This window comes from Chiloscyllium plagiosum, chromosome 4 (genome assembly GCF_004010195.1).
Source record: "Chiloscyllium plagiosum isolate BGI_BamShark_2017 chromosome 4, ASM401019v2, whole genome shotgun sequence".
In the NCBI taxonomy this organism is placed as follows: Eukaryota; Metazoa; Chordata; class Chondrichthyes; order Orectolobiformes; family Hemiscylliidae; genus Chiloscyllium; species Chiloscyllium plagiosum.
In genome coordinates, this window is record NC_057713.1 from 63,888,493 (window position 1) to 63,901,373 (window position 12,881).

General features: G+C 39.4%; 1 protein-coding gene across 5 annotated transcripts in view; it reads right to left on the reverse strand.

Annotated features, from left to right (window-relative positions):
* The window catches only part of st18 (ST18 C2H2C-type zinc finger transcription factor), a 417,712-nt gene that overhangs the window by 126,953 nt on the left and 277,878 nt on the right, over positions 1-12,881 (reverse strand). For 4 of the 5 annotated variants that reach the window (XM_043688314.1, XM_043688317.1, XM_043688315.1 and 1 more), the window contains 2 exons: positions 10,138-10,953; positions 2,817-2,951 (listed from right to left, as the gene is read on the reverse strand). In XM_043688314.1, coding sequence (XP_043544249.1) covers positions 2,817-2,951; positions 10,138-10,953 — 951 coding nt within the window. Of the gene's footprint in view, positions 1-2,816; positions 2,952-10,137; positions 10,954-12,804; positions 12,863-12,881 lie in introns of those variants that run through there. The other variant, XM_043688318.1, reaches the window with a different exon arrangement.

A 12,881-nucleotide genomic window follows, 5' to 3' on the forward strand; every position in this document is an offset into this window, starting at 1 on the left:
TTGGATGAGGGCCCAAAGAAGCAACTGGTGAACTGCAGCCACTATTAGACTCATCGACTCATAGAAATATGCAGCACGGAAACAGACCATTTGGTCCAACTTGTCCTAACCTAATCTAGTCCCATTTGCCAGCACTTGGCCCATATCCCTCTAAACACTTCCTATTCATAAACCCATCCATATGCCTTTAAATGGTGTAATTATATCGGCCTCCACCACTTCCTCTGACAGCTCATTCCATACACGCACCATCCTCTGCATGAAAATCTTGCCCCTTAGGTCCCTTTTAAATCTTTCCCCTCTCACCCTAAACCTATGCCCTCTATTCTGGACTCCCCACCCCAGGGAAAAGATCTTGTCCATTTACCCTTCCCATGCCCCTCACGATTTTATAAACCTCTATAAGGTCACCCCTCAGCCTCTGATGCTCCATGGAAAACAGCTCCAGCCTATTCAAGCTCTCCCTATAGTTCAATTCCTCCAACCCTGACAACATTAACTACTCTGACTTTCATGTTGGAAATTGGTGACTTCTAGATCCTTAGGAAAGACAATGAAAATTGGAAGCTACATAGAAATAAGACAAGTTGTGCTAACAATGAGATGAAAGTGCATGAAAATAAGTCAGTCATTGTTCATTTGCGAGACTCACAACACACAACTAAATATTAAAGACTAAATTGGAAACTTTTCTCAATGTCATGAATCCAATTTTTTATTTTGGCCATATTTTCCCAACTTTCTAGCCATTACCCACATTGTGCAAGGGTATGTAAAATCTGTCCGAGTTGTTTGAATTGATTTATTACGATCAAATTTATACTAACTTCAACATCACAATTATGATTTTAAAGTCTGGTCACCACCTCTCCTACTTTTCTATAATGATAAAAGGTACAATGGTATAGGAAAAAAGACAAGGTTGTGGGACTAATTGGAAATCCCTTCCTTAGAACTGGCACAGACAGAAAAGAGCACTGCTGGTTAGGCAGCAGCCGAGAAGCAGGAGAGTTAATGTTTCAAGCATAAGCTCTTCATCAGGAATTTGGGGGGGTCGGGGGGGCATCCGAATTCCTGGTGAAGAGCTGCTCCTTGGATGTTGCCTGACTGTGTTTTTTCCAGCACCTCACTTTCTGACTGATCTTCAGCATCTGCAGTCCTCACTTTTTCCTCACATACACAAAAGAGCTGAATTGTGCTTCTTTAAAGTGATATTCTATGATTGTAATGGGAAAGGTTTTCTTGAAATATAACATCTATTTATTTTGTTAGTTTTCTTTCAGTTGTCAGTCTTCATTTCATTCAGGGGTTCTTGTTCACTATTTCTTCAGTGCCTCTTTCGATACTAAGAACCACAGAAATTGGGAGAGATCATGATAAGATGAGAGTTGAAGGGTTACAGGGGCTACACTATCTTAAATGTGGCACTGCACTCCATGCAAGCATTTCTAGTACCTTAGCCAGCTCAATGAACCAGACTCCAGAACATTGGCACTACTGCTATAGCTTGTTATAATACTTGATGCTGTTCTTACCATTTGACATAGATTCCCTATTCTAATCCATTTTATAAACACAAATAAATAATCAAGACAGCTTAAATCTAACCGATTTACTGTTTCCCAATAACCAGCGTTGTCAACTAAGTTTATGAAATGAGCTGTCACTGGGTTGTAAGCCAACAGGTGTGTTGCAGATTTCCTCTATGAGGACTCAGCTTCCCTCCTTTTTTTTATCCAGGAGCTGACTGTAGATTTATTATACAACGGAGTGGAGCTAAGTGTTACAACCATATAAATATACTGGGTTTGTCGAGTAGAACATTTGGTCTCTTCAAGCCTCATATATTCACCTGAAGTGTAGTTAGTTCTCAGATTAAGACTCTTTTACTTCTTTAACTTAAATATTGTGCATATCTTTATATGGTAATACAGAAATTTTGGATACTTCTAATATCACATCTTCAAAATTAAAAAATTACTTTTTGAATGATATACCATATATACGCATTACATTTGGCTTAAATAAGTTTTGAGAAGATTTGTAGCTCAGGTTGAGGTTTTGGATGTAGGTTTGCTTGCTGAGCTGGAAGGTTCATTTCCAGACATTTCATTACAATTCCTGAAGAAGGGCTTATGCCCGAAACGTCGATTCTCCTGTTCCCTGGATGCTGCCTGATTTTCCAGCAACACATTTTCAGCTCTGATCTCCAGCATCTGCAGACCTCACTTTCTCCCCAGACATTTCATTACCCTACTAGGTAACATTTTCAGTGGGCCTCAGGCAAAACAATGCTTGTCCTAGGATGGATGTGTTGTCCCAGTCGAAGTGGTGTCCTTCCTCATCCGTATATGAGGATACTAGTGAGAGAGGGTCATGTCTTTTTGTGGCTAGTTGGTGTTCATGTATCCTGGTGGCTAGTTTTCTGCCTGTTTGTCCAAGGTAGTGTTTGTTACAGTGCAGCCAAACAAAGACATGCACAAGAATTCCTAGAAGCATGGCATTCCAACCAGAACTCTATCAACAAATACATCAAGTTAGACCCCATCTACCACCCCCTGAAAAAATGAACAGGAAGTGACTTCGCCACAGGAAATAACATCACCACAGGAAATGTCATCACCAACCCAAAGAAACCCAAACATATAAATAGAAAGCAGGAATTTTCAGCATTGCTTCGCCTGAGGCACACTGAAGATGTTACGTAGTAGGGTAATGAAACGCCTGGAAATGAACCTTCCAGCTCAGCGAGCAAACCTACATCCAAAATATTTGGTTTAAGGTTGGTAAAGTATATAGCACTGCTGACTACTCACTATCTGGTGGAACTCTCATTTTGTGAGGACAGCCTGAAAAACTCCGGTGATGAGGATACAGCCCAGTAATATGACCACTGCCATCACAGCCTGGAGTTGGACACTTTGATTCTTTTTTGTCACATCTAATAGAATCTGTAAGAGTCAGAAGAGTATTAACAGGGACATAACTAACAGAAGTACATCCATCCAGCCAAGCCCTTCATATAATCAATAATCTGAACATATAAACATTGCATTTGAGGATTGGGAACATTAGGCAGTCAGAACTGTGCAGGTATTGGGATAAAATGACATGTTAATAAATATTTCTTAATTAAACAATATTTGACAGAGTTTATGCTTTGCTTGAGATCAGCAATCTGGGTACAAATTGCCCTTGAAATTTTGTCAGTTTTTGAATTAACTTTATGGTGTAACTTTCCACTCATCATTTACATATACAAACATAAATTAATCTGTTAACTAGTACAAACCATCTTCCTTTGGTACATAAGGGTTGTGTTTGCTTCCAAGAAAAACATTTATTTACATATTTAGGCAGTAAACAGAGGAAATTTAATTATTACAATTGCAAATGAGTTTAATACAAAGTTTATTGTTTCTAGTCCATCACTATGAAAAGTCAGATTTTAAATAATTGAAAATTACTTCAAAGAACTCGAGGGAAGTATTTTATAAAGAACCACTTACCAGTGTGATTGTTATACATAAATCTATAGATGTAGTTCAATATAGCCTTATGGTCAGCTCCATAATGCAATGCTGCAAGTTACTGAAATTTCAATTTACTTTATGATAACATGACAAGGTTCTGGTTGTCTTTTTAGAGAATTCTTCTTCCATACTGTGTAAATTTCAATTTGTTATATTTTGGGAATCAAAAATGAATTGAAGGTATTTCACATGGAAGGACACAAGGTTAGGGTTGATAATTCAGCACAGATTTGATGGGATGAAGGTCCTTTTCTCTGCTATGTGACTATATGGTGAATCAATCTCTGTAGGTGTTGTTGTGAAACTTCTGGAGTGGCATTAACACAGAGTCATTAAAAGGTGAATTGACAGGTATTTGTAAGCATCAGAGAAAGCAGCAGAAGGAACATTAATTTTGAAGATCCAACTTGCAAGGACAAAAAGATGATAGCATACATTTCTCTATCACTCCTTAATAAGTGACCCAAATCCAAAAGTGAATTGTGTAAAACTTGGAATTCAAATCTTCATCTGCAGAAGTGTAAGGGAGTCTGTGCGTCATCTTGTAGTGATGAATGGTTTCAATATAATTATCACGGGGAGGTCCAGATTCCAGGTCCAGATTCCAGAGGCCCAGTTTAATCCCCTGGTGAAATAGATTCAAAATCCCTCATTGTTATTGTTGGAATTTAAGATGAATTAAGAAATCTGGAATATAAGGCTAGTCTCAGTAATGGTGATGAGGCCAATTATCATTGTAAAAATCAATCTGGCTCATTAATGCCCTGTCAAAGGAAATCTACCATTCATATCTAGCCTACATAAGAGTCCAGACTGACTGGAAGAGAAGGTGAACAGAAGATCTGATAGATGTAGTCAAAATTGAGGAGTCTGGCCAGGTTAGATAGGGAGAGACATCTTCCAATTGTAAAAAGATAAAAAATGAAACAATGCAACTGTAAGCAATTGGCAAAGAAACAAAAGTAATGCAAGGAAAAACATTTTCATACAGTGAGTGGAATGAATTGCCTGAGAGCGTGGCACAGACAGGTTCATTTGAGGCACTCAAAGAGAAATTAGACAATTATTTGAACAGGAAATATGTGCAGAGTTATGGGAAGAGCAGCATTAAGTAAACTGCTCCAGTGCCATGTGCTAGTCAGAGCAGAAACAAAAGACTAGGCAGAATGAATGGGTGGCTTGAGAGATGGTGCAGGAGGGAGGGGTTCAAATTTTTGGGACATTGGGACTGGTTCTGGGGGAGCTGGGACTCTTACAAATTGGACAGTCTAAACATCAGCAGGACTGGAACCAATGTCCTTGGGGGTGCTTTTGCTAATGCTGTTGGGGAAGGCTTAAACTAATGTGGCAGGGGGATGGGAACCAAATGAGCAGGTTAGTGGCCAGTAATCCAGTTAGGGGGTAGTAACTAAAGCCTGTAAGGAACTAGATCATGAAGTCAGCGTGAGTTAGGGGAAGAGTCGGCAGGGAGCAGACGATGAACACAAAGGGACTGGTGATCTGAGGTGCATTTGTTTTAATGTGAGAAGTGTAGTAGGTAAGGTAGATGAACTTAGGGCTTGGATTAGTACCTGAGAGTATGATATTATTGTTACTACTGAGACTTGGTTGTGCGAAGATCATGATTGACAACTAAATATCCTAGGATATAGATGCTTCAGATGGGATGGAGAGGGAGGTAAAGAGGGTGGAGGAGTTGGATTACTGATCAGAGAGGATATCACAGCTGTACTATAGGAGGGCACCACGGAAGATTTGAGCAGTGAGGCAATATGTGCAGAGCTCAGAAATAGGAAGGGTGCAGTAACAATGTTGGGGCTATACTAAAAGCCTCCCAACAATGAGCTTGAGATAGAAGGACAAATATGTAAACAGATTACAGCAAGGTATAGGAGCAACAGGGATAGGAGATTTTAATTTTCCCAATATTGACTAGGTTTCACTTAGTGTTAGAGTATAGATGGAGCAGAACTTGTAAGGAGCATTCAGGGTGGTTTTCTAGAGCCGTGTGTAAATAGTCCAACTTGGGAAGGCACCATACTGTACCTGGTATTGGGGAATGGGCCTGTCCAGGTTGTTGAAGTTTCAGTAGGGGATTACTTTGGGAATAGTGATCACAATTCCATAAGTTTAAGAATAGTCATGGACAAAGACGAGAGTGGTCCTAAAGGAAGAGTGCTAATTTGGGGAAAGGCCAACTATACCAAAATTCGGCAGGAGCTGGGGAATGTAGATTGGCAGCAGCTATTTGAAGGTGAATCCACATTTGGTATGTGGGAGGCTTTTAAAGAGAGGTTGCTTAGGGTTCAGGAGAAATATGTTCCTTTGAAAATGAGGGATAGGAATGTTAAGATTAGGGAACCATAGATGATAGGTGAAAGTGTGAGAATAGTTAACAGGAAAAAGGAAGCGTACATAGGTTCTAGGCGACTGAAGACAGATGAAGCTTTGAAAGGATATCGGAAATGTAGGACAAATCTGAAATGAGGAATTAAGAGAGCTAAAAGGGTCATGAATATGTTGAGCAAGCACGATTAAGGGAAATCCCTAAGCCTTTTATTCATATATAAGGAGCAAGAGGGTAACTAGAGAAAGGGTTAGCCCACTCAAGGAGAAAGGACGAAAGTTATATGTGGAGTCAGAAAATGGGTGAGATTCTTAATGAGTACTTTGTATCGGTATTCACCAAGGAGAGCGACATGACGGATGTTGAGGTTAGGGATAGATGCTTGTTTGCTCTCGGTTAAGTCAGCATAAAGAGTGAGGAGGTATTGGGTATTCTAAAAGACATTAAGTTGGACAAGTCCCCAGGTCCAGATGGGATCTATTCTAGGTTGCTGAGGGAAGCGAGAGAGGAAAGAACTGCGGCCTTAACAGATATCTTTGCAGCATCCTTGAACACAGGTGAGGTCTGGAGGACTGGAAAGCTACTAATGTTGTCCAGTGTTTAAAAAGGGTAGCAGGGATAATTCAGGTAATTACAGACCAATAAGCCTGATGTCAGTGGTAGGGAAGCTACTGGAGAAAATACTGAGGGATAGGATCTATTCCCATTTGGAAGAAATTGGCTTATCAGTGATAGGCAATATGGTTTTGTGCAGGGAAGGTCATGTCTTACCTACTTAATAGAATTCTTTGAGGATGTGACAAAGTTGATTGATAAGGAAAGGGTTGTAGGTGTCATATACATGGACTTCAGAAAGGTGTTTGATAAGGTTCCCCATGGTAGTCTGATGAAGAAGGTGAAGTTGCATATGGCCCAAGGTGTACTAGCTAGATGGATAGAGAACTGGCTGGGCAACAGGATGCAGAAAGGAAGTTTCCCAAAATGGAGACCTGTGACCAGTGGGATCCATTCTGGGACCAGTTGTTTGTGATATACATAAATGATTTGGAGGAAGGTATAGGTGGTCTGATTAGTAAGTTTGCAGATGACACTGAGATTACTGAAGTAGCAGATAGTGAAGAGGACTGTCAGAGAATATAGCAGAATATAGATAGATTGGAGAGCTAGGCAGAGAAATGGCAGATGGAGTTCAATCCAGGCAAATGCGAGGTGATGCATTTAGGAAGATCCAATTCAAGAGCGAACTATGCAGTAAATGGAAAAGCCCTGGGGAAAATTGATGTACAGAAGCGATCTGGTGTTCAGGTCCATTGTTCTCTGAAGGTGGCAACCCAAGTCAATAGAGTGGTCAAGGAGGCATACGGTATGCTCTCTTATGTTGGACGGGGTAGTGAATACAAGAGTTGTCAGGTCATGTTACAGTTGTATCGCCAAACCCTAACCACCCGACTCCTGGAGGAAGAATGCCTCATCTTCTGCCTTGGGAGCCTCCAACCACATGGAATCAATGTGGATTTCACCAGTTTCCTCATTTCCCCACCCCCACCTTATCCCAGATCCAGCTTGGCACTGCCCTCATGACCTGTCCTACCTGTCCATCTTCCTTCCCACTTATCCACTCCACCATCCTCTCTGACCTATCACAATTACCCCCATGTTCATCTACCTATTGCACTCTCAGCTACTTTCCCCCCAGCCCCATCCTCCTCCAATTTATCTCTCCAACCCCTTGACTCACAAGCCTAATTCCTGATGAAGAACTTTTACCTGAACCGTCGATTCTCCTGCTCCTTGTATGCTGCCTGACCTGCTATGCTTTTTCCAGCACTACAGTCTTGTCTCTGATCTCCAGCAACTGCAGTCTTCACTTTCTCTTACAATTGTATAAGACTGATGGTTCAGCTGCATTTGGAATACTACTTACAGTTCTGGTCACCACATTACCAAAAGGATGTGGATGCTTTGAAGAGGGTGCAGAGGAGTTTCACCAGGATGTTGCCTGATACAGAGGGAACTAGCTATGAAGAAAGGTTGAATAGATTAGGATTATTTTCATTAGAAAGACGAAGGTTGAGGTAGGCCCTGATTGACGTCTTCAAAATCATGAGAGGTATAGGCAGGGTGGATAGCAAGATGCTTTTTTCCAGAGTGGGGACTCAATTACAAGGTGTCTCGAGTACAAAGTGGGAGGGGAAAAGTTGAAGGGAGATATGCATGGAAGGTTCTTTATGCAGAAAGGGTACGTAGAGGTTGGTGGGTGCCTGGAATGCATTGCCAGAGAAGGTGGTAGAGGTGGGCACGATCGCATCATGTAAAATGTATCTAAACAGATTCATGAATGGGCAGGGAGCAAAGGAATACAGATCCTTAGAAATTAGGTGACAGGGAAGACCGAGGGTCCTAATCTCGTGCTGTAATTTTCTTTGTTCTTTTGTTCTGACTAAATAAACAGAGGTGAACAGAGAATTATGTCAGAGCATCCAGTCTAATTTGTTTATTTTGGCATTTACACTTCACTCATGTCTCCACCTTTCTTAATCAGATCCTTTTCTTCTCTCATATATTTTCACTTATCAAGATTTTCCTTAAATGTATTTTAAGACATCTCTGCACTATTCCACTGGAAATTCCAATGGAATCATAATGGAATCAATATTCTTGTCCATTGTCATGAATCTCTGTTCGTACACCAAAATTTGCAGTTGAAGAAAGCATAAATAAAAGTTAAAATTAAGTGAGATAAATATAGTAAAACAAAGATTCTCTGGAGATTTGCGTGATTTTCCACCATCTCCATCTCCTGTGCACGACATAAGTGTGAGCTCTGGATAAATTTAAAATCTGCTGCAGAATGTGTAATAAAGTTGCCTTCTTAACTGGCAAGATGTTTGTACCACTGATGAGAGAGCATTCTATCAAATTGGCAAATAATTAATATTGTTAAATAGAAGCTTTTGTAATAAAGCAAAAGTATTTGTGGCCTTTCCCTAAGTGCCCTTGAACTGAGTAGCTTGCCCATATCATAGGGCAGTTAAGAAACAATGGCATTGCTGCAGCATAGGAGGAGGCCATTCACCCCCTCATGTCTGAGATTACTTCCTCTGAGCTCCTAACTCCCTAAATTCTGCTTGTGGGACCTCATCCCCATTTTTTATCTATATCATTGGTGCCTATATGCACCACAACAACTGGCTGTTCACCTTCTCCTCTGAGAATGTCATGCAATTGATCTGAGACATCCCTGACCTGGAGGCAACATGCCATTCAGGAGTCTCGTTTTCAACCACAGAACTGCCTATCTTCTCCCCTTATAATTGATCCCTGTGACTATAGCCCTTCCACTGTTTTACCTGCCCTTCTGTACATCAGAGCCAACAATGGTACCATGAACCTGGCTACTGCTGCTTTCTCCTGGTGAGCCATCTCCCCCAACAGTAAACAAAATGGTATACCTGTTTTGGAGGGAGATGACCACAGGGGACGCCTGCACAGTCTTCCTGCTCTTTCTCTGCCATTTGGTCACCCATTCCCTTTCTCCCTCAGCAATCCTAATCTACTGTGTGACCACTGAACGTGAATTGCAATGAGTGGAAGAAATACCTGAATGCTCCTGAATTGATGTTGTAACAACTGTTATTCTTGTTTTCTAGGAAACAAGAATAAATTTTATGCATGGCTTTCTATAATCCTACAACTAATAGTTGTTGACAATAGGAAATTAAATATGCACATAAATATCGAGGGGATGAATTTCGAGGGAGTTTTCTCTATGGTATGCTCTAATTCTGGAAGAAGAGCTGTGGAGATTTGGGCTGACTGCATTGATGATTATATCATTTTTTCTAACCATTTCATAGCAATTTTGCCTAAATAATGATGAATGATTTAGAGAAAAACCACAGAAATCCACATTTAATATGGCAGTTTATTCATTGGATATTGAATTACCAACTTGTAAATTTGAATGGTAGGCATGAATGGTACTAAAACTCACCTGCCTTGACTCAATTTAATTAATCTGCCATTAAAAAGAAGAAGACACGGCAGTGAAGCATTCTATCTCTGAGGAAAGAAATATATTTCAAGACTAATTCTACATTCCACCTTTCACCAGCAATGACTTTGGCTCTGAGAAATAGAGGTCATGGCCACGCCAGTTGAAAAAGATAACATAAATGCAGAGCAGTCTAAATAGAAATGAATCTAAAAGCGTGATTTGAAAACTGGTCCTAAAAACATGAATCAAATGCAGTTTACCTTTGCTAGAGTAATTCTTTCTGATTCCTATGTCAATCATTTTGCAATGTTGTCTCTCTGCAGTTAGCTTGCCTAGTAAGATGCTTTCATTTCCCTTGTGTGTTCCCTTTATGATATATCCCTGCTCTGCCTGCAGAGCAATAGCCTGTTCCAGAAGACTTAGGTTTCCCTTTGCTGTGTCAAAATCTTCTGTACCTTCTGTGGTTGTAGAAATCTGAGATGCACAGTCATCATCAGTTTTTGGAGACCCAATCTTATTGACAGAAATGTCTGGCTTTGAATTTTGTGCTTCTCCAATATTGTTGACACTGTTTTGGTAGGCAGTCTCCTGTGAGATGCCTTCTATCATCTCAATTTCCTTTCCTCTTGCTTCTAAACTGTTCGTAGATTTACAGCCCAGGTTATAACCGTGGGCTGCAAAGGGTTTTAGATTGCTCATGTTAGATGGTTTTCTTAAATCTTGGGGTTGCTCACAGTTTTCATAAATATCTTCAGAAAGCATTTGATTCTTTACTCCACAAGAATAATGCAGTATCACTTCTTTCTCACATGCAGGTGACTTGTCTTTCGTGAAAACTACAGGCGCATGACTTTCATCTGCATCACTTTCCCCCTCCAAAGATTGGACCCCACTGTCATTTAAATTGCTTTCAGCGGATCTCTGGATTGCTGCATCTTCTGCTATTTTCCCCAGATCCTGAAGTGATTTAGCTACCAACTCCTGGTAGCTGTTAAAATCATCACTGTTATTATTGGTATCTTTCTCTGGAAGGTCCATTTGAAGATCTTCATGTGCTGATTGCAGAAGTCTGTTTTCTAGGAAACAAGAATATTGTTAGAAAGTTTTAGCTCAATAAAATCAACTTCTCTCTCACATTTCCCTCATTAATCTTCTGAACCTGCGAATACTTGATGGGAACGGATTCTCCAGCTTGATGGTACCTTGCGCAGCAGTGGCTATCCATCATGTATTAGCCTTGTCAGTATTGTTGTGTTAGGTTTCCACTGCAGAGGTCATAGTCAAGTCTTATCCTGTCTTCACCGTCATGTACATATATGGTCAGTAATCAGGAATAAAAATCAGGACTGATTTTTGAGCAGTTTTAAGGTCAGTGATCAGAGTCCAATTTTAGTAGTCCAAGTTTTACTGTGCTGTGATCAACCAATTAAATATAAATGGGGGACTGTAAACCTAACCTGTGCGACTCAGTTCCTACAAGGATAGGATATTTATCTATTTTCAAATGATTGGAAATTTATCACAAGAAGCTTAAGGGGATAGAAGTGTATAAAATAATGGGAGGGATTTAGTAAGGAAATGAGGAGTAAATGGTTTCTGCGAGTTAGTAGCTGGAGATCATAAATTAAATCATTAACAAATGGACAAAGGCAGTAATTAAGAGAATTTATTTATACAGAGTATTGTTACAGGTGGACACAGAATTAACACAACTTTTAAAGTCATAAATAGATAAATATTTGAAAAGGTGAACTTTAGAAGGAAAAAAAGGTCTCCTGTGACATTGCAAATGGAAAGTGAAAACAAATTTACATCTTTAGGTGAAATGGAGTTAGTAGGCCAGGGACTCCTGGAGCAGGATTTGCAGGCATAATTTAGTCCTCATTTTGAAATTATACTTTCATTCACACCATCCCTTTATTAGCTATTGTTTACAATGTAACAGCAGAATTTATTGTGATTTGGGAAGTACAGGTGGTTGGCCCAAGGAAGTTCTCAATAAAAAAGCTGAAAGATGTGAAAATGAGATATTTTAGTACATCCTGTAGTGGGAGGCTGTAACAGAGCAATATAACTAGATATGAGCACATAGGAGTTTAACGTGAAAAAAATGTTATTATGTCTGTCACAGCAAAATGATAACAGAATATAGGATTTTGTAACAGAAAATGTGTACAGATGTAGAATCTTTAATACACTGTAGATTGAAGAAGGAAACCAAATTGGATTATCTGCCCTGATTTTTCAGAAAATGAGAATAGATGTGATCAGCCAAATTGTTCCCTTCTGTGCTGAAAAATAGAGAACTCTGCTACTATTACTACAGCTAATTAATATTAAACTAGTATGGTTAATAAAGCTGAGGGCAAGCAACTTCATTTTCAGCCATAAGCTATTAAAATATGTATAGGATTTATAGGAAAGTAGCATATAGTAATACATTTTACATATTGCGATATGTAAATCTAAATGTACCAAGTAACTATTATTGTTTCACACACACAAGAATAATACAAATGTTTTTGGCATTATAGTAGGCAAAAGAAATGTAGCTATAATTCTCACTTGGAACTAGAAAATATCATGCAATACAAATGTAACCAGGTGTACACAATGGAAAAAAAATGCATTTGATTGTGCATGAATCATTGAATTGTTTTTAAATGTACTGCATTGGCCACATCTGTATATTACTAATAGAAAGATTTTACTGAGTAAAGCACTAGAAAGCAACAATTACTATTGTTGCTAAGTTACACAGCTTTGATACATCCCTATTAGCCAGACTACTGGAATTGCAGACATTACAATGCTTTTTTTATTACGTTACCAAAAACACTAAAGAAAAGGGACCTGCTTCAATAGAACATTGTTGGATTATTCAGTAATTATTTTATTTAAATTTACAATATATTTAAATAACTTACTTCTGAAATAGCTCTTGGACTGCAACACAATATGGGATATCTTTGCTATAATACCTAACAGGCGTCTGTTGTTTTAC